The 27,076-nt window shown below is 36.6% G+C and overlaps 1 protein-coding gene across 1 annotated transcript in view; it reads right to left on the bottom strand.

Moving 5' to 3' along the window:
* LOC135131214 (zinc finger protein basonuclin-2-like) overlaps nt 1-26,693 on the bottom strand; it is a 130,399-nt gene extending 103,706 nt beyond the window's left edge. The window contains exons 1-2 of the mRNA XM_064058823.1: nt 26,497-26,693; nt 5,636-5,788 (exon numbers count right to left, since the gene is read on the bottom strand). Of these exons, the coding sequence (XP_063914893.1) occupies nt 5,636-5,734 (99 nt within the window). The 5' untranslated portion in view covers nt 5,735-5,788; nt 26,497-26,693. The remainder of the gene's footprint in view (nt 1-5,635; nt 5,789-26,496) is intronic.
* Nucleotides 26,694-27,076: the final 383 nt, after the last annotated feature.

The raw sequence follows: 27,076 nt of genomic DNA, 5'->3' as shown, positions 1-27,076 counted from the left end.
ATTTGACACCACAGCGATATTATAAACATGGAATGATCATGTCGTGGTGGTAATTATACAGAGTATTTATTAAAATCATTATCACTGGAAACACCTGAGTATCACATCTACTTTCCCATAATATAAAATTATATCAGTGTGTACATCTAAATTGTGATCGCGATAACTACAACGGTGCAAAAAGGGGAAACTAAATACTTAACTCCACTTTTAACTCGGCAAAATAATGCTTAATCGCCTCGTACAAATTTAGAACGGACCGATGCACGCGGGTTCGATTTTAAGGAACGTATCCGGAACGGTACCCTGCGGGACTCCTTTTCAAAAAAAAGAGTACGAAGAACCAACTACACAGTGACATCTTAACGACAAATAATGCATTGTGGAACGTCGCCAGTACAGGATTCAGGAGAAACGAGGAAGCGGGTTCCGGATGGAAGACGTGTGAGATTTGGCGAGTTATTTGTATCTCCGACGGGTGCAGAAATTCGGTTTATTGTTACCTATTTGATGGATGTTGTAGGTTGCGCGAATTGCGAACGAGTACGATCCTGTTCGGTGAGTCGAATATTCTTTAGGACACCGATTACTGTTTAAGTGTCTTTGGTGTATGGTTTACTGCACCAAGAAATATAGTTTACTGGTTGTATTTATGAGCTGTTGTTAGAATGCGGTTTCGAACAAAGAGATATTTTCTTTGGCAGAGACCTTGTTAACGTATATCCATCTATTCGCGCTGTATTTCATTTATAAATGACACTGTTTATATATCATTTGGCGGAAGGCGGTGCGTGCGAACGCTAGGGTAGGTTTGTCGTCGAAGTGGATAATTGTTGATATCGTGAATGTGTTCGAATTAATTAAATTATCGGAGATAATTTTAGATAGCTTAAGCGTTATCTTTACTTAGAGGCAACATAAAGTTTAATGGTTGTGCATGAACTCGTACGAGCACACATAAACCCGCCGCCAAGATAATTTGCTTGTCTTAATACCGACATAAATTGGACGCCGAACCATGTTCCATAGTACCACTTTACCATCGACGACAATTTCTTCGATAAAATCGGAATCGGTTATTAAAAAATATCAAACAAAAATACACGTATCACACAAATTGTATATTTGCCTTTCATTTAACCTCCTTATTTTATTTGTACACAGACACTATGAAAATAGACAGAGGTCGCAATGGGTGACGGCGAACACTGGACAGGTAACTAAACTATGTGAAGATCTGGTTATACACTGCCAAACGTAAACAAACATCGAATAACTGTCGAAAAATAGATAGGGCGTTTCTATAAATTCATGCAGACCAAAAACACGACTCGAAATTAATTTAGCGACAGTAAATTATGATCTCATGTAAACATTTATTTTCTATGGATTTATTACGTTAACACTTTTATTACACCTCGCCAAAAATGCACACTTCTGATACACCATCTCCGACATTATCGAGAACGTACAACCACCTTCCGTCTCTACTGCAAGCCATAACATCATAACATCCTCTAAAAACCAGTCCGATTCTCGTTGCAAAGTAATCTCCAAAACTGACTGAGGATTAATAGGTCTCTGCGTTGTGTAAAATTTTGACGGTTTAAAGTAATAACGTACGAAAACAAATACAGTCGACGAAAACTTTGCGTAAATTCGACTTCGGTCTCTCGCAGTGTAGAAACTGCAAAGGTAATAAAATTTACCTACAGCAACCGCAAAAAATTTGCAAAGTTATTTGTGCCGAATTGACTTTGTCTCGGAAGCCTAAAAAATATCGCACTGACTGTGCAAAAAATTTACAGATGTAGATTTGTTTTATATTTTTCATAAATCTTTTTTTTCGAGGAGAACTAGCGCTGACCGAAATGCTTTGTGGTTACTGAATCGGTGGGCAGATGCAATGATCACGTGAAAGTTGCGCGCTTCGAGATACGTGTTGTTTAACTAATATGAACGGTAGGTTCCTTATTTAGGCCTATTATTGATACATGTGTTGGGTGCTTTTTTAGATAAAAATCGCTTCTTTGAATTATGCCTTAAACTTAAAATTCGATTTTTTAACTGTGCTTTCGTATCCTAGATGTTAAAATAACAAGATGTGGTGTGTTACAAAATTACATGTTAAACGAACATTCGTTCTAGAAATTTTAAGGTAAAAATAAAGATGTGTATGGAGTTGCAAATTTTTAGTGACATTTCTGTTATGAAATAAGAACGAAAATTGAACTTTGTATTATTGACTCTCGGAGATCGACTAATGCAAATACGAAGTCGTAATAACTGTGGAATCGTGAATTACGATTGCAACATTTGTGATTAGTGGATGTATCAAAATTTGCTTCCCCAAGGTGTTACTAGGAGGTATCACGCAAACTATTTTATATGAATAATTTATTTTCTACTTAGTTAAAAGAAAAAATGCGCCTAGATTCGGTTATTCGAGTCTGCAGATCTCTGAAAAGTACCTATTTCTGCTTTCCCTCACGCAAGACGCTTAATATAACAGGTTCCATATTATGCTTGGTTCCTACAGGCAAATTTCTAATTTAGATCCATCCAAAAAACCGGGTGACAAATTTCTAAGATATCAAGAGCAAAAAACGCTAGTCAAATTACAAAATCCTTTTAATTTCGTGCGATTAAAAGCACCTCAAGGTGATCCACTCGGAAACGAATTTGAACGGAAAGCTTCAATTATGTTGACACTACACTAGTACCCATTAAATTTAATTAGATTAGTGTAAAAAGTAGTATTGGGGCCGCCATATTGCACAAACAATGAGGAAAAATAGAACTAGTTAATCGCTGCACACTTGACATTTCGGCCTTGGCAAATAACCGTTCGAGTTAGGCGGGAACAAGCTATAAAAACGATCTGAAACTATTAAGACGGAGTGACTTTGCGAACATCGCAAAGTGCTTTACTTCAAACACATTTACGGATAAAACGCCCACAATCCGACAAATTTATTAACACCAAAAAAGCGGCATCAATTAATGGCAGGTGCCAGCGCCATCTAGCGACCAGGTTACTCTTAACGGGTGTCTTATTAGAACTATGAATTTATAAATTCCTTGTAAAGGCGCGCGAACAAGGTAATTCCGAGCATGGAACATCGTCACAAATAAGAACCTGTTTATTTCACGCCAAATCTAATATCTATCAACTCAGGATGCTCAACATGTAAATGATACACGAATGTAAATGCTGGCACCCAACTACTTGAAAAATATGCCCATTAGCTGCCATAAATGCATATAATATTTACCAATTTGTCTACTTTTAGCCTTGATTTATTGACGGTTTGGGCTTTTACCTCTCCGTTCAAACGGACCTTTCACTTATCTAAGTAAATCCTCGCGAAAAAGTCTTAGGAACGCACGCCCTCACGGAGTTTTATTATTATTATTATTATTTAGTTGTGCAGGTTAGAATGTCGAAAAAAGTTTATTTTGAGAAAGAGAAATATTCGAGTACGCATTAGCCTACACATGATACTAAAGTTTGTATTTAATGTATAACAGTATATCGTACGGAAAGTTAGTCATTTCTCATGGGTACGAAATGTCGGGTGCACATTAGAGTGAACGAATTCTATTTCTAGTGGTCTCTGTGGGACGTTCGTACTATGGCTGATGATAAGAGACAAATTTAATTTTTCGGTGAAAATAAAAATTTGGAAATGAGGGCGTTATCGATCATGGAACGAATGTGCGGGGAAGTGGTGCGAGTCTTACAGTCGAACAATTCGGAGGTTGCATACGTATTCCCTTTACTAATTCGCTCAGCAATACGTTGCCTCGGTTACTCCTAATTGGAACCTTTTCGCTGTTATACGAGATACGCGTTCGGTGTGTCATATTTTGCTTATACGTCATTTTAATATTACATTCCCTCGTACCGGCACCTGTCCGGCTTGAATTTGAAACATTAGAATGAGGGTATAGAGATTTCACGTGCGATTTTTAATTGGAATTACGGCTCGCGCGATGTTCTTGCGAAACGATTACCCAAATCAGTCTATAAGTATTCCGGTGGAAATTATAGGCTATCGGAGCGGGAGCGTTTTTGTGTGGTCAGTTGAAGGTCCTTAATTGAAAAAAAGTGACACTAGTGCATTTTGTTGCTTAAGTAGACGCCAGAAGTGTATAACAATTGTGCAGCATCATGGGAAGGTGCAAAGGCACAAAGATCTCTCCTAATCAAGGGGATGACCGAGCTGATTCTTTTGTCGGGTTCGTTGTCATTTGACGGCCTTTGAAAAGTAACACAGCCGGCTGTCGCTCTTAAACTTAAATTACTAAAATTGATATAGACCTCAACAAAATTACCAACAAGTCACACTGCTACAGACCGCCTAATTGCGTCTCGCCATTAATTGCCCATTTACATAAAAATACGGTTCTTCACCAAGAGGTATTTTATTGCACGTAATTAGGTTTAATTGCTAACCAGCGCCGTCAAGACAGGAAAAGATGAAACCTCCCAAAAGCCATCGCCCTGGGAAAATTTTTGACGCGACCCCGCACGCTCGACGAACAAAACTACCTTATTGACATATCGCCAAGCGAAGACTACGCGGACCAATAGAAGCACGTCTGCTTTTTTGCAAACGGACGAACAGGAGAGAATGGTTTAATGATAGGTATCTTGTATTATGTTGCATTGGAGTGCGAGTTTGTGTGCGCCAAAGAAATGTGAACGTTAGCTGTTTGCGTGTCGAGTCGAGTAGGTGACATGAAAAGAGGTTGGCATTTATGGAAAGGAAATTGCTGGTTGTCGCGCGCCTGTTAACCATTGCATAACACGTACCTACATGTCAGCTATCCGTCGTCTTCGCGACGTGGACGTCCAAACCTAAAACTAATGGAATTCTTTATATCCAATATCCGATCTAATGTTCCATTATAAATATATCATGCAGTTGCGTCATCGAAACACGTTTTTGCCTTTTTGACATTTCTACACCCGACAAATTACCGCAACAACAACGAGCGTACACCAAACAATCGAGGGACTACGTTTTAGGAAAAATACTCGCTAAATTATCCAAACATTAAAGAACGACTTGGAACGATAAATCGTTAAATTGACGAGATACCTACATGAAACAGAGCTTTTTCAGTTCAACCGCCAGTTTCTCCAACCGTACGAAGGAACAGCATGGGCAAGTGGTTGTCTTTCCATTGCTGACCTTATGATGAATCAACTTGAGGAGGATTTACCAGACAATTCTGAATATTTTTGTCATTTTTTTGTCTAAATCATTAAAGATGCAACGATCTAACAATCTTGAAACACGTGTTGAATCGAACATCAGTAGATACTAGTAAGTCCCAAAGGTTTCTCGACAAACCAAAGTCTGAAGTCGGAATTTATGAAAGTACTTATAAACGTAAACGTAAACACTGTTTGTTTAAATTTAACAATTGTAACTTTCTAATAGATGTTTTTGGATGTCTAGAAATGTCACATGGATCGTTTGCCACATACTTGGTACCGCTTTGCTCCTTTGCATGCTAGAAATCACTTGAAAAGTCAGCATTCACACTAAAAATGTCTTACTCTCTACGTCAATGACGCTGAAATGAACTCGGGAGGATGCTAACCCGTTCGTTTTTTACTTACCATGCAAGAAAGGGGCGCTTGGAGGATACAGGAATCTTGTTTTTCTGTCGTCGAAGAAATGTCTAATTTTTTGAATTCAGCGGCTGCGTCCTTGGCCATAACTGTCAATAGTGACAATTCTGGTGGCACAAACCATGGCGGCGGGTAGCCCCACTGCAACAATTGCGTAGTTTTAGGTCGCGTAGATAAGGCGCGCTTTAGAGCTAAGAACTGCTAAATCTCATCTGGAAAAATTATTTTTGTACTTCACTAATGGAAGCACTCGACACATTATCAAAATTATTTTAGTGACACAGCCAGTACACGTGCTCGATTGTGGGTGTAAAAATACATGGTTTTAGTTACGGCCAACATACTTCATAATTGACGCCAGTCAGTAAACATTAGCCATGTGACAGAAGACAAGACATCGAAAATACGCAAGAATTCGCTGACTGATTCACGACTACATAAAACACATTTGCTTCCAGACATATTACCATAAATCAAGTCGCATTCGTGAATAAAATTGATTGCGGCCACAAAAAATCTCGAGTTGTATTTATGTTGATTCAATAATGAGTGCGACTGTCATTCGGGCATCCGGCCTATAGTATTAATGCCGTTCGAGGGCCCTATTATACATCGAAAGCGGGGCGAATTAGAAAAGAATCGATTAAGTAGTAAAAAGCAAATAGATTTTTCGTAAACTGGCTCAGAGTAACAATGGGAGACAATAAAAGTGATATTTTTACAAGCATAAATATAATAGGCCCCCTTTCGTCGAGGACGTAATACGGGGGTTGGTACATAATTACTAAACCCCTCAAACCAAAAGGGTTAATAGAGACCGTAGGGTGGGAACCGCGCCATATTTGATCAATAATTGAGTTAAACAACTGATGAAGGATGTACTTGTATTTGGCCCTCTCCCGACCGGTCAAACCGACCGTTTTTAGATGATGGTCTTCGATCATTCTCGATCAGCTATTACGAGATATTAAGCGCTAACCGAACGCCAAAATCGAAACCGTATCGAAACGTCTTTTCCGTGCGAATGAGTCTTTATCATCCGCACGCGTCTCGTTACACGCCGTTGCTATTTAATCAAAATAATAGACTCGGAAGGGTTGAAAAACTTCGCGATCGATATCTAAATCTGATGCATCTCGTCTACTAAAAAACAACAACAAAAAAAAATGCAACCATCGTTCACATTAGAAAGGAGATCATCGGGTGCGACGCCGCATCATTCTTTCTTCACTTACCGATCGATGTATGTAGGAAAAGTGCGCGCGGTAGACCGTGGCGACATCTAGGGAATTTTGCACGACACCGCATACCTCTCAAATAGACTTGAACAATAAACAAAGACTTTCCGGAATATGTTCCAGAACCAATTTAAATAGACCCGAATATCGTACCGCGTCGACCATAATTATTCAAACAAGTCTTATGCTTTGTAAATAGATAAACATCAATCGAGAAATTAAAATACTTTCGTCGACCACGAAATATAGGAAAAAGGCAATGAGCAAATCCGCAAATCATCGAGCGGAACTTATTGCAGAAGCGGTATCCACTTTTAACTAGAGGAAAAGTTGGCTCGTTACATATTCCATATTCTGACTTTAATTAACGCGGTTGTCACGTGATGTTGACAGTTGTGTCCTTATTGTGCGTGAATCTGACGATGTAACGCATTAAAAATTGATCGATTTATGTTTGAACAGTAATTATAACGAGCGAACAGCAGTGGTTTTATTTGCTCATTTGAGTATTTCCCCGGGTTGCAAAAGAAGGGGAGGGGTTATATGACAAAATTGTCATTTTATCATTAAGCTTCATCGGTTCTAATCTAAGTACGTACTGTAACATCTATTACGGCTACGCCCCGCCCACATTAAGCTACGTCCACATTAATGTGTCCTGCTGATAAAGATCTCCGTCCATTAGACCACAAATGCCTATTTTGTTAATGTAGGGATCGTTGATAAATCGAAGAGTCGAATAGCCGATTTCGCACGCAATTCCCTCAATACGTCACCATCGTTATTATTATTATCTCTAAGCCTCTGCAGCATATTTATGCCATCATTACCAGTGCAGTTAGAAAATTAATCAACTAATGTGGCCATTCTTTCACGTCAAACGACGACCAGAAATTTATTGTAAAGCAACTAAACGAACAATTTTAGGTGTATTTTATGTAAATCACTAGGGTGCAACTGTTCGTATGTAAATTTGTTTTAGGATGATTTGAAAAAGACCAGTGGCGCCTGCAAATGGTTTTCACTTATAGCTTTTGGTACTTTGTTTTCTTTTCTTCTTAGCGAGTAGCGATTGTTTCTTGATACCTGTTTTTCTCGTCGTTTTCAAAGTCCGCTGCGTGCATTGTTGACTTGTTTATAAACCGATTACCCCAAAACAACCCTTATCATTATCATTAAGTTGCTAATTTGCGGTTCGACGACCTTTCGTTCGAATCGCAATTTTTTAAACCTCAAAAGCGCCTCGTTTTTTTGCATTACGTAACGCCCACTTAACGAACAATGCAAGACGCAAGGTGTCGTACTAAATATATTTATTTAGGGAGATTTTGGTCAATAGGAGGCACGGTTTAATAGGTTTTACCTGGTTTTTCAGGACCTATTGAATTTTTTTACGCTTTGCTTAATCTAACTCAGGTACGCCGAACTGAAAATCAACATAGCGGGGGAAGATAATTCCATAAATGTTTAAGGGGCGCAAAATTTGAAAACACATCACAATAGACACCGCCAACGAAACCGTAACAAAACTGTTTCTGATGTTCGGAGAAATACATCAAGAACGCTAGCCCTAAAATAATGTCCAGTGGTACCCTCGATCATATTGTTCCAACAACAACCAAACTGCGTTCGATTACCAACGTCTTTCTTTTTTTATGCATTCTCAATCAAATGAGTGTCAAAAAGTGGTACTTGGCGTAGTTATACAGGGTTATTATAAATGTTTCTTACATTGTACGTGGTTTAAAAAAGTTTCGGTCTATCTATTTGCCCATTTCCGCTTTTGTTTAAGCAACTAAGACCAAAAAACATTTTTAATAGCCCTGTTGTACTATAAATATATCTTTAAAAATATATATTTCAAAAACAGCGTGTCTTTAAGAAACACCTAAATTTAAAAATAAATATCTTCTAATTTACAAATAGAAAAATGTGGCACCTGCAAATATTAACACTACCGTATATATAGGTACGTAAGCAAAAAGTTTTTACGAAAATTATACGTATCTCCAACGAATTTGCTGGAATATCGTATTTTCCTGGTATTTTTATCGTTCTGTTTTCGATGTCCATAATAACATGGTTCAGATTATATACATTTTTAGATTTCGATTACCGTGACTATTAAGTTGCAGATGAGCTAGGACGGTTTTGCTGCCCTCGACTACGCCTCGTTCGAAATTTTCTGTTTATGTGGGTTCCGAAACTGTGCGTCACTTTTTGTTTCCGTAAGATTACATTTGTTGTCTTTTTTTCTCGCATAGTTTGCGTTCGTCGAGTCAACAAACAAATAAGCAGAAACAAGTTCAAGTTTAAACTTTCTCTCAAACACCCTACACGAGGATTAAATGAAATATCAAACGTATTTGCATAATCACAACAAAGTGTTGTGTTCGTTCATTCATGGTGTTGCAGTTGATTTAATTCAAAGGTCGATGCGTCCGATAATAAAATGACACAGAACGAGCAGGCTTAGGAATGTCGCGAAAGAAAATTCAAAGTAATTAAAGGAAGAGACGTTTTCAAACCGGTTGAGTTAAAACTGTTCAGAATTAATTGCATTGAAGTAATGCAAGTTAAATAACAGAATGTCAACAGCTATTAATTATAATATTTATAGATCGGTACATAATTCATTATATTGAACTGTTTATCGTGACGATAACCGCGCGGCGGCAAAAATGCTCTTTTTAAGTACGATTTTTCGAAAGGATTCCACATGGCAATTTGATGTGGCTGAAGTTTTTGAAACATGTCAAACGTCCATATTAATCTACCAAGGTCGTTCGATAACAACGTGTCATAGTAATTACAGATTAATGGCATAACTGCGGCACGTAAAGAGGCTTTTGGTGAAACTAAGAAGGAAAAAAAAATGACGTATTATTATTATTACCAGTCATCGTGATTTGTGTTTATAAATAACAGTCGCATAAACTCCGTAGGAGCCAGATATCTGAATTAACGCATACATCGGACACGGTTTAATCGATTTGGACCAAATAAAATGCAAATAAATCTATTTTCTATTTCTATGATCTGTTCTAAATCACTCAACATTAAAAGAGATCCCCAATGATTGATTGATATAAGTTCTCGACATTTCCACTTGAATCCATTGCACATTTCTGGCTAGTGTTCGCTTGAAGTGTTCAAAAATCTGAAGGTAACACGATAAATCATAAAATTACTTAAGGAAATGTTCCATTATTTATATTGTACGTGTATATTTTTTCAGTCGACTTAGTATGCGGCCATTTATTACTGTCAATGCGACTGATTAGAAGCCGGTTAAAAAAGTTATTTTAGCCCATTTTAACTCCGAAACGACTTACTCATTCTCGCTCGCCAGCCCAACTTGTTCTCGACTGTTCCAGCTTGCGTACGTATTTAGCATAGGGTGTGTTATATTTAAATAACTACAACGTTTTGGTAGTCGATGGAAGTGCCCATTGTTATACCACAAGAGCTACCTTAAAATGGTACAATCAAGTTTATTTAATACGTTGTGACGCAGTCTCTATTCAATACTTGTCATCATTCGAGTGATACTACATGAATAATTACTTCTGTGGCCACCTATAAAATCTCCGACTACCAGGCAAGACCACCAACCAAAATTAACCATTTTCCGACAACTCGGCAAAAATGCTTCAACGAAAATCGACTATTATGCCAACACCCACTGTATATATTAGGTATCCTATTGTGTGGAGCTTATTAATTCTCAACAAGCGTTTGACTAGTTTCGGCATGCTCATTAATATACTTTACAATTATTAATACAAATTAGCACCATTTGTGTTTGTATTACATCATGGCAACACTTGTATCGGTCTTGTTAGATGTGTCCACTATAAATTTTATTTACTCACCTAGTGTAGATGATTTACGTCGTGGATTTGACCTGAATTTACATACACTCATATACAGTACGTAGAAATGCATATGCATTACTCCGGAACTACCACGCATTGTTTTATTTTTACTTTTCGAGCCTAAACTAGAGAAATGTGTAACAGGGCTCACTTGATGAATTTCACGTTTTCTTGACGCTTCAAAGATCCTAAAATATGAAAGAGTAGGTCTCCCGTTTCCATCTTCTGTCGCCTGAATCATTTTCGATTCTATCTATACAGATTGTCGTAAAATTTTAGACATATTTTAAAATATCGCATAGATGGCGAAACGTCGACCAAAATTTTTTATCTGCTCATCCCTACCAAAAATATTATCAACTATCGCCCAAGTAAATTATATTTAAAATGTGCAAAATAGGATGCTCCCATCATACTTGTACAACAAAATTTTAACTTTTTTAACGTGGAAAACACTGATTGCCCTGAAATTTTGCACACATCTTATTATCGTGAACGTGATAAATCGCAAATCCAAATTTTTTGCGAAGTATTAAATATGTATTTTTTTTAAACATTTTCATTTTTACTTCCCGAGCGAAAGCGATCAGATTTTTATTAGGCAGATAATCCCCAAAAGTACTGGGTCGATTGTTGTCAAATTTTGTATTTACATTAGGAATATCATGTACACAAACCTCATTTGACATACACCTGTTAAAACTTTTATGACTTCAGCGGCTTAAGCCAAACCACCCCAAAATTTTGCTGAATAAATCTTATCTAAAATATACAAAATATGATGAATCTGTATTATTCTATTAATATTTTTTGGATTTGTGTATACAAGTGACTCAAAAAAAAATATCATTGTATTTCAGGAGCGAGGGAAGTTCTGTCGAAACAACTTTCGACCAATTTTTTAGATTTGCTTATACATCAGGGTGAGTCAAAAAAATTAATGAATCAGACAATTTATTTTAGTTTCCTCCTCTTTTGTCACATTATACACGACTCTGTAAACTAAGAGTTGCAAATTTTTTTCCCCATCAAAGCAAAAAAGGCACCCGATTTTCTCCACGATGTGAGAATACAATTGATGCTGTTATTATTTATCACACTGTACTTATCCGTGTGCTTTACAACAATTCATAGTTTTCCATTGTTATTAACATGATACATCAATCACTGCAATGGATGTCATAGACAAAACTAAAGTACTCATATGATACATTAATGAATGCAGAAATAAATCTCCAGAAGAATCCCCAAAATACATTCATATCCATTCATGTTCACTTCCCTAGCATAAGCAAAGGAAGTATTGTAATCGAGTCCGTCGGCCGACTCTCTACTTTTACATTTTCTCAACCTATCATGACCCTTAGAGGACGAAGAAATAGGTCTCCCGATTCCGTCTGTCTGTCCGTCTGTCTGCGGTCCCGGATTTTTATTACACAGATAATCTTCGAAAGTACTAGGCCGATCAAATTTTGTATTTATGTTAGGTATATCATGTAGATGGTAAAACACTAACCAAAATCTATCGAATCATCCCCACCACTAATGTGATGACGTCACTTCAAAATTGCACATAGTAATTGGGTCTTAAATTGTATCAAATAACATAGTCGTACACATGTAGTTTATGACTCCGAATTGAGATTTTACCCGAAACGTCCAGATTTTCCAAAATTACGAAACAACATTTTGACATTTAATTTGGAATTTACAAAACCGAATGCTTTGAAATCTTGCAGATAGTTTACAGTTATGATATGCATGATAAAATTTTAATCACAATATATTTACTTATCCCCTCCAAAAAATTGGTGACGTCAGCCCAAAAGTTTGCCGAATAAATCCTATCTAAAGTGTACAAAATATGATGAGTCTGTACTTGTGATTTATCTTTCCATTCATATTTTTTGGATTTGCATATACAGGGTGAGTCAAAGAAATTCATGATGCGTGAATTTATTTTATTGATTAAATCAGAAACCACAAAACCAAATGCTTTGAAATCTTGGAGATATTTTAAAGTTATCATAAGCATGGTAAATTTTTGATCAAAATGTATTTGCTCGTCACCTCAAAATTTTGCGGAATAAATCCTATCTAAAATGTACAAAATATGATGAGTCAGTACCTACTTGTGATTTATCATTCCATTCATATTTTTTGAATTCGCATATACAGGATGACTTAAAAAAATTAATGAATGCGTGAATTTATTTTATTGATTTAATCAGGAACTACAAAACAGAATGCTTTGAAATCTTGGATATGTTTTAAAGTGATCATAGTCATGGACGCTGAAAAGGCCCTAAGCCTCAGCAGCGCCCCACACTCCATGCCATGTAATATCTTAAGGAAAAACTGTTACCAACCAGATTAAATAAATGTATTTTTGACTTGACTTGATAGTCATGGTAAATTTTTAGTCAAAATGTATTTGCTCCGCCCCCTCCCCCTAAAAAATTGATGACGTCACCTCAAAATTTTGCTGAATAAATCCTATCTTAAATGTGCAAAAAAACATAATAGGTATGCAGTCGTCACGTTTCCAACAGCGAGGGAAGTACTGTCTAAACTCTTTAGACCAATATTTTTAACCGTGACTTCGTACGTCACGGTGAAACAGCATGTGTAAACAAACTGATTATCATTTCCGACCAAGGATATTACACATATACATATGAATGACTTCCTGAGCCTAAGCTAAGCAAGTATAGTAATCGAGTCCCTCGGACGACTTGCCTCTTTCATGTTTTCTCGACTTTTGAGAACCCATAGTATAAAAAAAAAATGGTCTCCCTTTTCTCTCTGTCTATCGTATATGTTTTTATTAGATAAAATGACCGTCCCAATTGTTATCAAATTTTATACGCGTATTAGGAATAGCGTGTGGATGGTAAAACGCTAACCAAATGTTGGTTGATCATCCCCGATGACGTCATTCCATAAAATTTCCAACTGTATATTGTTTTTATTTTATAAAATAGGATACCTCTGCACTTGGTGTATAACTCCGTGCTGCGTTTTTACCTTAGACATCCAGATTTTTGGAAAAAAAAAAGTATAATATTTTGAAATTTAATTTTGAAACTGCAAAACAGAACGCGCTGAAATCTTGCAACGGTTTTAAGGTTATCATAGTCCTGGTAAATCGTTAATCAAAATTTATTCGTCTACCCCGTCCCTAAAATTGATGACTCATCCCAAATTTTTCCGAATAAAGTCTATTTCAAATCTGCAAAATATTATGACTCTATGCTTGTGGTTTACCAATGGATGCATAGTTTTTAGAATTACTTATACAGAAGCCCTCAAAAAAAGGAATGAGTGACGCAATTTATTCTATTGATTAAGTTAAGAACCGATCACTGCATTTCTCCGAAAAGTTGGCAATACAGTACTGCTGTTATTAGTATTACACTGCAATTGTGCAAACTGATGTACAGTCCTTGCAAAAATGTTGATGACGTTACAAAATTTTGTATTGGAAAAACTCACTTGAAACTTAGGCGTAGCACGTTTCTTTATGTTTATTTCAATATTACATACAGATCTTTATTTTAACTTATAAGGGTTATCATAAAAAAATTAAATTCGCAAAATCAAATTATTTTCGAAAAAGTGGACTTGTACTCAAGGGCGAGCGAATTTTTGTGGAAATAACTTTCGACCAATTTTTCTGAAAGTACATAGGAATCCACTTCTATTTTTATTTGAACTTATAGACGGTAACAGCAAAAAAATAAAATTCGCAGAATAGAATTTTATGATCTAAGACACTGATTATGTTTCAGGGGCGAAAGAAGTTGTGCTTAAATAACTTCAAATCAATTTCACTCTTTTGGAAATTTTTATATTTGTTTATATATAATGTTTTCGGCAACTACCATTTTTGATATATAACATAACGCCAGTAAATAAAACAGTGGGTAGGTCATAAGAGTTGGCTTCCGTGGTCGATTTTTGACCCTCTGCCGAAAAGTGGGTGTAGGTAAACTGACTCCGATGGTGCAGAGATGAACTTATTAACCAGTTTATCGAACAAATAATATTTCTGCACTAAAATTTTAAGTTTGAAAATTACCGTGAAGATGATCAGACGCTATGGAAAATTTGTTCGATGGCATCCTCTTCAGATAACTAATAAAATCATCTAAAAATATTGGTAAAAAATATTACATAAAATGCGTAATATGACAAGACTCTTCATTCCCTGTGATTTAAAAAATAAATGGGATCTTTCAAATTTTACAGTTCGACTTAGAGATTTCTGCCACACTCGTCGAAACAGTGAACAAATCCTAAAATAAGACGGGAATAAAATGTGCAAATACTTCTACACTCGTCGAAAACAGTCGACGCTTGTCGCGAACGGAATAAGATTTTTATAATTTAAGTTAATTTGAATCGGGTAATCGGAAATTCTTAATTATATACAGATGTATGTACAAATGAAACGTCGTTTGACGGTACTCTTTGCACATTGTAGACGATATCAAAATAAAACGAGTAACCCATGGCATTTGAAAAATGGCCGTACGAAGTTAATTAGTTATACTACTTTTAAGTTAAGGCTCGTTATCGGCGATGGCGAGTGTGGGTTTTGGGTAATTAAGAGTGTTTGAAGTGTTAATGAGTGTGTAAAATTGCGGCGAGTACCTATACGATCTCTAAAAAATGTCGCCTAAATTGTAACGAGAAAAGTGATTTATTAATTTGGGTATAGTTGAGATATCCAAGCAGGTGATTGTTTTTCGGTTTTGTTTTATAAATACGTAGACGGTACTCAATATGGCCCCTGTGGCAGCAGAGCAGCATAGACGAGTTAGCCTGTCCAATGACCAGGTGCGGGCCATATTGTATAATAAGTACAGGCGGACAATAAATTATTAGTTGCACTGGAACACGCCAGTCGGTTCATCTTCGCTTTATACCTGTTATAAGATATGGTTATTTGATTCTATGCTTCCATAACCGCTCTTGTGTTTTGACCATATATGAATTAGTCCGGACTAGTGATCAATAGCAAATTATATGGGCCACTAACGATCAGAATTTCATGACATTTTTCGAGATTTATTTGTTTTAATTATATCATAAAAAGAGCGCACCCTAGGGTCGCGATAAATTCTACGAAACGTATAGTCGAAATGCAAATCTACTTTATAAATAATTTTATCACAGTTTAGGTGAGTGATTTTGTCCAAGCGTTTGGCAAGAATTTATTTACGTGATAACTTTGTTTACATTTTTACCGTGCCATTATCCCAGACGTCAAAGGTCAACTTTAATTAGTTAAGACAATAACAAAAAACCTAATCGGACTGATTGCTAAATCCATTCCGTTAGCTCGTCAACTCGTTCCAGAAGTTGTCAAACTACCTCACCGCTCTGAGAGCCGCTTGTCAAGTTAAAGAAGTCATCAAACCGGTTTCGGTTTACGAAGGCTCTAAAACCGGTGTCATTTATTGCTCATTTTTAAAACTGTAAATCGTGTCTTACAAGTACACAAAACACGATGTAAAGTCTATAATAAAGACTCGTCATTCTGCTACTTTTTGACTATTAAGGTGCAGGTTTTTTGGGGTTTTAATGTCACGATTGATATAATCGGGCCCGTTGTCGAAGACAATTATTAGATCCGCAACACTTTTTCCGCCCTCGCGAAGGGGAGGTTTTTGGTAGTGTCGGCTCGCCCTTGCCGTCTATATGTTGTATAGGTTTTTCGTTTTCGTTTTCCACCGTTGGCCGATGAATAAATAACGTCTCTGTGGGGGCGGTTCGTGTTTGGCAGCACATGACAACGCGACCGCAGATCTGTTAAACCGCAATGAAAGGGTATCAATTGTATTGTCCACGGTTCGACACATGTCCACGGGCGACTCGAATAAAAGCTCTCGTGACAAGTTCGTAGTCGATAATTAGGTAAAAAACGAATTCGAGCAGAAATCTTGAACGACCCCAAACACGCACCGAAGGGCGACATACGGCGTGATATGTTGACAAGACAACGATTCTCATTTTTAAGTAATTTTACGAAATCGACATGCGATAGATGGCATAGCGTGTCGGTCTTGTAATAGACAACAGCTTTGTCCCGAACACGGCTAGCGTGAAAGATTACGTTATATAACGAGAACCTATTCCTAATCAAACGGCGTTTGTTTTCTCAACAGTCCAATATGTGTCGCGATCGAAACGACCTACTGGCACGCACCGGAACGTTTCGGTTTCGCCGCTTAATCTCTTCATCGATGCACAAAGATCGAGATCTATGGTCATCTGCAATTGTCCATTGTGAGGGATACGCCATCCTGCTACAATTCTCCCACATGCCCACTAGACCGTCCAGCGAATTTCCATACGACTGTCTCCAAATGCGGATTCAATAACCTTCGCGAACGCACAGATTTAAAAGTTCCGATAAAGATAAATACCCTCGTTTGGAACCCACTGCTTCCCTTCTTGCGGCGCTACAATAATCACCTCGAGCACGACATCCGTACATCTAAAAGATCTCAATCCAATTCCCTAACGCTGCCGTCGATACGAGAATAGACCAAGCCCCAGAACTTAAGCACAACCTTGCACTTTACACAACATATAGCTAGGTACATCTACCATTAAAGTTCTGTTTCAAGGAACGACTTAATGCTCCTGATCGGTCACGATCACATTTTTGCGCAGTCCTACCGCTTCACCGTTTCTACGAAACCAGTTAAAAACACAGAAATCGACAAATTTGTTGTTTGTTGAACAACTAGTATCTTCCATGACTGAATGTCAAGTAAGTATATTTACTTTTCTCAAGTTGTCAAGTTGTTGCAACGAGCTAAGCGAGCACTTAATTGGTAGAATCCCACAGTCACTCCAGATCAAACTAGCGCTTCGTCTTTTACATAAATTTGAATTTACGATTACAAGATACACGGCATAAAATTAAAATATCGTAAAAATGAAGACACAGTGTAAAGGCGGTCAAGTCATAAACTTTTTTTACCTTCAACTGGCATTTATAGGACCTGTCTTTTGTTAAATGAACATGTTATAAAGAATAATACTGTTCGCTCGGCATGTGGCTTATTGCTAATAATTAGAGCCAATTAGTCAGCCCATTTTGAGGAATTTGTTACGAGTAGACCCAATTTATATTACACACCTAGTAGGCTTTGAGATAAACTAAACAATTGAACGCTCCGCCCTTCTCCAGGCATAACAATGGGAATGTAGTAACGTTGAACTTCATAAATTTAATTTCGTAGTGAGATACCATGATACCAAAGGCGTGTGCACCGGATTCGAGATATTTTTTAGTAGGTATCTCGAACAAAAAAATCGTGACGGTTTTTTTTTTGGGAAACGAATTATACAAAGACATCCGGATCGAAGGACCACGCCAGCATTACCCAACAGACGTTGATAAACAGTTCATTCTAAATTTTGCACGCAACTGTATAATCGTTTTAGCAAAAGTGAGGATCAGAGTGAGAAACTCACCCTACTGGTGAAATTCGGACTGAAAAATATACAATATGCTATACGCTGCACACGAAAAATACACACAAAATTACATTTTCGAGAATAAGTTGTATCTTGATAATCATGTTGGTTTAAAATTAAAATCAGTGTAGGGGAAAGTGGGGCAAGATGTAATACTTACTATGAAATGAAAAATACTGGCTTGTGCCAAGAACCACTTTTTTAGATTTGAAATAGTACCCTAATACCTTGTCTTGTTATACTAACGAGGGATGATAGGGAAAAGTGACAATTTAAGTATGTATATCTTTTGTCGATATGTATTTTTATTTAATGTTGTGTTTAAAACGTGAGTTCTTTTAATGTCATATAGTTGAAATAATTTAACTTCAACAGCTGTCAAATTTTGATTTATGATTATTCAATCGATAAATAAATCACAACGTTTCAATACAGGTGTAGGAGTGTAGAACAGCTAGCTTTGGGTAAGTATAGACAGCCGAAAATAACACTTTTAATAGAAGAGAAAAGATATAGAAAAGAATATATAGGTACCGGTACACAACCGTAAAATAAAATTGAAAAAAAAGCAATTTTTGTATTGGAGCTCGTTTGACACCGTAATGAATAATTGACAAATCCCCGTCAAAACCGTGTTGATTTTTGTACAGAAGTTACCTCGAGGCTACTCTTGGTTACAGCATCGACATTATAATGCTTCACTTGAGCATCACCATTTGCATATTAAAACAGTATTTTAATGTAAGTTACACCGATGATTTATTGACGGGCGCTATTTAATCAACCTCTATTTAGGCACGTTTAATGCTAATTCACTTAAATTTATTACCTTTGAAATTGGCGATTATCGCACGTCGCTTTACCCAGCTTTGTTATTTATAGTAGTTTCATGCCCATGTTTTGCGAAAGTGCGCAATAAAGAATTTCGAAAAAACTAATTTCATAAGAAATCCCCTCAAATAAAAATTCCTTCTAATTCCGCAAAATTGAGTGCGACTCGAGCTGATTTACGTCTCACTCAAAACCGGTTTTGAAATTGCTCGCAACCGGTCGGTGACGTCACGCGCGTAAATTTGAGTGGAAGTTGAGCGATTGAGTTCTCTACCGAACTTACCATTTCAGAGAGGCGCGGCGGGTTGCATAACCTCCGGACTATGCAGAGAAGAGAACAGTGGATGGAACGTGTGACCGTTGGACGCCGATGCAGGGCACTGAAGGGGTCAAGGTTCGCCTGGACGCCGGGCGTGTCACAGCGTCGCGACGGCCTATGGTCCCATTGGCGGCACGCTTGCGCAACCAAAGGGACAAGTGACAGTCCTTCTCGCAGTGACAATTCCACTTGGCTCCGCCCTTATGCGCTAAGCCGTCCGACGTGCACTTTAAAATTTAAATCTGCACACAGCTCGATCCTCCTGGACCATGGGGGAATTTATCGGACGCGCGGAGACCCAGAAATATCGCACCGCTAGGCGGTCAGAACTTGTAATGGGCGACCATTGACGGGGATAATTTATTACTCGAGTCAACGATGGGCTAGGAGTACCGGGGCAGCCCCACTTACACCACAGCTCTTCTTATTTTATTTAACGGAAGGGTCACATGAGAGGCTAGAACGCCAGAAGGTTGCTGGGAAAACGTTTTGTCTACTGATCCAACGCCTTATCGAAACGTGAAAAACGATCGCCGTGAAATCAAATATTGCTATAAAAACAAACTTATCTGTTATACCTCTACTCGACTTTCGACGTATCATAATATCTAACGAATTGCAAGATTTTTTTGTCTTAAAAAAGACCTAAAACTTTGTTTCCCAAACAATAACTTTTTCTAATTAAAAATTCCTCGTATCATAGCTTCAAAATAAAAATTCGAAGACACCTACACACAGCAGGAAACGATAACTTTCGTAACGCTTTCGACTTTATATTTGTGTATAACTCTACTGCTACTCAACTTAACATTAAATTTATCTTTTACCGCATGCGATATTTCGATTAATAGGTGCGTAATAATTATTATTTACTCATATTTTTGAGTTATAATAGTTAAAAAAAAATAAGTTAATATAATAATCTTTTTTCTCTTCATGTGGCATGGCAGTTAATACAGCATAATCGACACAAGACACATATAAAGTAAGTATATACGCTGTATACCTACTTATACGGTTTTCGTTTCAAGACTAATATTGTGGATTTTTTGCGCATTTATTATGTACGAAACGAGGAAGTTGTATGCGAGGAAGTATTAAAAGGAAAAAATGTTGTTCGAGTTCTAACAAAAACGAATTACTCAAATAATCCTTTCAAAAAAAATAAAAAATAACGATCTGCACGCCAGTTAGGCGTACGGTGAATTCTAAAATCCGAAAGAAAGGAATTAAAAAATTCTGGCCCGTGGGGCGGTCCTGCAAAAAAAAAGAAAAAATCGTTAAAGGTGGGATGCACATAATTGTGAATAGCGAGTGAAGAGATACATTTGAATGACGTCAACAGCCGTATCTGAAAGCAAAGTTCGTTAATAAAGAAGTAAAGGGAGAGTATTATATGTTATCTTCCACTCGCGAGAGAAAATGAATCAAGACACAAAGAAAACAAAAATTTCTTGTTCCAGTGCTTTTAATACAGTCCGGCGAAACTCGAAATCGATATCAGGAAGAGTCGACCGTTTCTCCGTCTTTCTCTTCCTATCTCACGTAAAATCGTCTTGATAAAATCGCAAAAATCGAATTTGCGCCAAAAATGGCGGGACCGTAGCCCCCCGGAGGAACGTTCGCCCCTCCCGCCGAAGGCGGGGGTTGGGGGGAGGGGAGGTGGCTGTCATCCGGGCGACCGTCAAGCAGCGATGTAAATACGATCGTCTGATAAATTGAATCGGTTAAGAGTGCCACCAGGGGGCAGGTTGTAGTGGGTAGTCAGAGGCGTAGCTGCAGGTGACATTTAACGACCGCCCCGCGCAAGCGCCCGCAGGAGTGGTGACATCCCCTCCAACGCGGTGACAACGCGACAGGCGTACCCACCTGTGCTATTGGTCCCAATGTCATCCAATGCTATCAACTACACTCTTTTACACAAGGCTATGAATGCCAGGTGAGTGTAATTATGCATCTGATGGGATTGTACACGGAATCGTACGAAGTCAGACGTTCTATACTCGGCAGCGACGTATCAACGTTCTCTTGACAAATCGGTTTTTATGTTGCCACCGCCACCGCCGTCGCCGCCACCGGTGCTGCTGTTTTCATCGAACGGTCTTCTTGCCAACCCACCCCGCCACACAACCTCTACATTAACCTGATTGTAACAAAGATACGAAAAGGCCTTCTCGATTTCGCTGGATACGGAGCTTGCTATTTCGCATTTTAACTATAAATAAGCACAGGGTAAATGGCATATGGTGCTTGTACGACAAGATTTTTATACAGGGTGCTTTATATACTTTATATATACCTGTATCACGTTCGAATATGGAAATGTTGACCCATGCTTTTTAATTTTATCTCAACTGATACACTGAGTATCAAAATTAAAAAAAAAAGTCATACATATAAGTACATTTTTTAATAGAATGAAGAGTACTTAATTCTGGTACAAGACTACAACAGTATAATAATTTATAAGCATGGAGAATCACAAACTCCTATCTATAAAATTGATCGACCAATGAAACTTTTAAAAATAACAAAAATTTTTTTTTGAACTGGTAAGAGCTTTTGGTCAAAAACTTAACTACTCTATTATTATTTCCATAGCACTTTATTCTTTTAGGTATACCAATAACCAGAATTGTGGTATTTCTTTTAGAAAATGTATTTTTGTTCTGTAATTTAAAAATAAATAATACAATAAATTTTTGGTTGGGAATTATCTTTAACTAAGTTCTATTAAAATGTGTTTTTCATAACCTCCAACACTGCGTCAATGGGAAATTCTGTAATATATAAAATTTTTATATAATTTCTAACTTATTGACTGCTGCGTTTGACATTTAAATAATTTTTTATTTCAGGGTCCTGATAAGTAATTCTCGAGTCATACTTGTCTGATATTTTGTAAACTGTTTTTTATTTTCCCATAATGTTTCCCATATTTCAATTATTTATGGAAATTTTAGAACGCGATTTGTACCACTGCTTACAGCTTACACAACTATTGAAATCGTATCAGATATATTTTCCACTTCATTTGTTGGAATTGCGATACAGTAGATAAAAAGAAACGTCTAGCAGCGTAAGTTTTATAAGCTGTAAACAGTGTTGAAAAGCGCGTTCCGAAATTTCCTTAAATAATTGAGATATTGATTTTTAAAGATACGTGATGCAAAAATTTCACTAAAAAAAGGATTATCATAAACAAAGTATCCTTTGCGTTATATAAAGAAAGTTGTGGGCAGGTTATATTTAAAATTTCACAACCATAAGTCTGTTAACAATCGAGATATTATACATTCTGAAAATGTACCGAAAATTCCATGCAGAAAACGTAGCGGCCGGCCTTAAATACTAAACTTTTAAATATCTCCATTATTTTGGTAAAATACACTTCGACCCTCAATATTCAGATATTTTACAAGGTGTGAGACATAAAATTAAGGTCCAGGTTTCTACAACTACTTGAGCAATAAACATTATCTTTTTAATATTTTTTTGGGCACGATACTGTGTGCTGATAAGTTTATTTAAGTTTTGCTTGTCTACTTTGCTTAATCGAGGACTCAAAATTTTTGGTACCTACTCTACTAATCGAGGATTATTTCGCCTAGTTTGCACATTTGCAAATTACTGTAAGCAAAGTAGGCGAAAAAATTGTGAGGATTTTTTAGTGCACAAACAAAAAAAAAGAGAAAATTATTTCCAGTAAGTATATCAAAATTTATAATTTTTATTAGAGCAAAACTATAGGTAAGTGTCTTTAAGGTAATTTCATAATTTTTTCTTTTAAGTAAATAATGTCACTTTACACAGACATAAGTGTAACACTTTGGATATAAAATTTTCTAAAAGTTACGTATTAAGTCAGTTATTTATGATCTTGATGACAAACAGCTACGAAGTAATGCACTTTTTGTTGTATATCTCATAATTAAATACATTTTTTTGGTATTTGAAATTTGTGATAGAGGCAGTGTTTACGTTTACACTTTTGACATTTTTGACACGGCTAACTCTCACTCCTTTTTTTGGCAGACACTAACAAGAATCTCGTCAGTTATTAGCCACCAATCAATTTTTTTTCTACCACACGATGTATCTATAAAATGCACGTGTTGAAAGCTCGATATAACTGTTAGATCTAAAATATGCGAAATATTTACAGCATGCATACAAAACTGAATAAAATATCGACTCTTTTAAGCTAATCCAAACGTTTTGTATCTAAATAAATTCATCAACTACCGTTTAATAAACCTTAATGATGTCAGTGACGCATATTTATAATACTTGTAACATATTCAATTAACTTTTATATTTCATTTATAGAGTTATACGATACGGATAATGATTAATCAGGAAAAAACTCTCATTCATTTCATTTTTATTGCCCCACAGATCCGAATTCTTCCCGAAATATTTATACATAAACGTACATCTATGACACTAAAATAAAATTCACGTAATGTGGAGCCTACCCTCGTTCTAAATCTAGGTCAGTAACTTCCCCTATACCAATGTAATACGTGTTTAACCCACTTCGAGGGTTACAACTGAAAGAGGCATTTACTCACTCCTTAAGAAACAAACAATTAAGTTATTCAACGAGATTTGTGTATTTAAGAAAACTGTACAAATACAATTTACAAATGTTTAAAGATTTAATGAATGTAAGCGGAGTTGTCTATTTTTCGATGAATGACACGAAAACTATCGAACGCGGGCGATATAATCACAATAGTAGTGACAAAATACACACAAAAATGGCATGTAAGTATTTGAACATTATCCTGACAATTTTAACGTAGAAACACTCTATCAGCACGATATGAATAACCAATCCAGTTTTAAAACCACACACCCAATTTTAATCCTTATATTCGTGAGTTACTTAGAAAAATTTTGTAAACAACTCATTGCTATTCTTTCAAGTGTTAAGTTCCATATTACTAGTTTGTTGAACATATACATAACCTGATGATGACGTTAAATAAAGTCGAAACATGTCGTAAAGTAACTACAACTATTTAGTCTCCTAATCATATATTACGTTCAAGAGGTGGACAAATACCCAAAATTAAATACCTATAACTTGAACAGAACGGATCTTCAAAGAATTGTAAACAACTATTTACTTCACCCAAATATATTTTTTGGCACAGGTCATAAAAAAAGAACGTAATCCAGTCATCCATCGGTGCAAAATTATGTCACAATTATGATATAGTTCGTATATTGTTTAGCTTCTATCGCAGACAAATCTAAAAATAGCCTCGATTTTGATAAAAATTCTGAAAATTTTGTTTCTCTTGGTACGAGTTTATATTCAAGTATATTTTTTGTACGTATGCAGGTGACTCCGCTGCAAATTTTCTTGATTAACATGAAACAAAAAAACAAAGGAAGGGTCTAAATAATTTTATGGAATTTAAGTTTAAAATGGGAAACATCCATATTTGGTAAAATTCAAGAAACCTTTCGTTTCTAACTTCCATAATTTTTGTTATTTATGTAGTAATGTTAATTGTATGTCTATTTTCATTGCCATTAACTTGTCTTTGTATTTGAAATTAATTTTGTAAAATTTATTCAAATTCGTCTTAAATTATGATATTACTATTATCACCAAACCAATACACAGAATATTAAAAATGTTTTGAATATCAACATAAGAATACAAACAATGTTAAATCATTATGTCCCAAATTGTAGACTGAATAAAAATATTGCTAAATATTTCACAAATATTGTTTAAAAAAATGCACATAACAAGTTACGAATCTGAAAAAGAATGGATTTTCATTTACAATTTAGAAAATATTGCTAAACTGTTATTAATAATTACTTTGCAAACTTAATTAGAAACAGATTTATTTTATTTACCAAATATATGCTTCACTATGAATAACTGTAGTGTGTGCGACACAACCAAAAGTGCCTATGAGAGAAATACCGTATGTCGTTGAGTGGGTAACTTACTTAAGCGAAATCGAGTTTAATTTAAAGTGATGAGGATTATTTTTCACAGTGAGAGGGATTTTTTGGTGTACCGGCCTTCTCCGGTAGTGTAAATATATAAAGTGTAATATATAATTATTGTAAATGAAACTAATATTTACATCTAGACTTTTTTAGTTTAAAACCAACAAGTTTATAATATTACCGGAGAACACTTTAGTCATGTTATAAATCTTTAACGCGAAAAAACATCGTAATTTAGCAATTTGGCATATTTGAACATCTATACTTTTATGAATTACCCACAAAATACAATAAGAGGTCGCAAATTTGTTTTAATTTTCAGTCAAATTCATAGTCGCTATGCAACCAATTAAACACGTATTTGCGTCGGGCCCCCAAATAATGTCATTAATTAAAGCCAAACAACGATAAACGTTCGAAAAATGCGATGGCTATCACCCTAGTTGTTTTATTTGCGTTGTCGTGACATGACGTCGGTGAATTACACATCACAGCGCCACCTCCTACAAAGACAAGGAAACAGGGTTTAAAACCCTAATAATTGCAGCAGGGGTCGCTGCTGGACATGGTTGACGGCTAATTAAGTGACGGCTTTTTTATGTATTGGCGCTAAAACGGATTCTGAGTTGTCGTAAATCACGATTATTTATGTCTATCAATAAACGAACGTGTTTTTATTAATTAATTCGATTGAGTAATACGTTTGGACGAAAATTTTTAGTACTGTAGGTAATTGTGTAGTTTTTTGTCGGGAAAGGAATTTTGTTGATTAACCTCGAATCGGATTCACCTGAAGTGTGGTAGCGCCTGATGTCATCGAGTGTTAGATAAGAGTTTTTATTGATGGCTTTAATAAAATCGAGCACGGGCATGCTTAAGTAATTGAGAAAATTTTTTATTGGTGCTTAACCTTAAAAGCGGTGACACTTAGTTTTTATGGCGTAATCTTCGTGTCTGAGATGTTTGGAATAAGTGACGAAAATTCCGCTAAAGTAAAATATGCCGTTTACAAGAAATGCTTTTTACAACATTCTAACGTAATGACGTAAGGTAAGAGTGTCACTTAAGTGTGATGCGCGCGCAACAAAAACAATCACAAATTACCTGTACAGAGACATGTGCGGCAAATTTGACAAGTGTATCACTTACGTTCACGTTCACGCGAACTCAGTGCTGAGAACTATCACTGCGAGTCCTGTGAGCATGTTAGGTGGTGGTAGGTCGGCTGAGCACTAGTTTTGTGAATTTTTAGAGGTGGGCGGCAAGTGCGCTCGTAATTGTGCGTGCGCGGAGGAAGTTGCAACAACCAGTAGACGACTGACAGGATGTTGCTGGCGCGGCAGTCCAACTACCACTGAGTGAGCTCGCGGTTTGTCGCACTGTCACAAGAGGCGTGTGAGCTTTCACTTGTCATTGCGCACTCTATCACAATTCACAACTCACAAACTTTTCTGGCGATTCGACTAATTGCGCTACCTGTATACCTGAGCCGCAGCCACAGGTGTTGCAAATACTCTTATCAGTATGCCGGCCTATATTGGATACGATTCTCCCACGTAGCTTTGCTTTGCCGCTAGCTGATTATTATTAACGTCGATACGATCTAATTTTCTTTCGGACTGACCGAAAACGCAACGCGCCCGACGATATTTCGGTCTTTTTACATACGATACTTGACCCGAAC

Source organism: Zophobas morio, unplaced genomic scaffold (genome assembly GCF_036711695.1).
Source record: "Zophobas morio isolate AGI-343-1 ecotype UQ-CSIRO unplaced genomic scaffold, CSIRO_AGI_Zmor_V1 ptg000019l, whole genome shotgun sequence".
Taxonomy (NCBI): Eukaryota; Metazoa; Arthropoda; class Insecta; order Coleoptera; family Tenebrionidae; genus Zophobas; species Zophobas morio.
The sequence above is the reverse complement of the archived record's forward strand: the minus strand, read 5'-3'. Positions and strand labels throughout refer to the sequence as shown.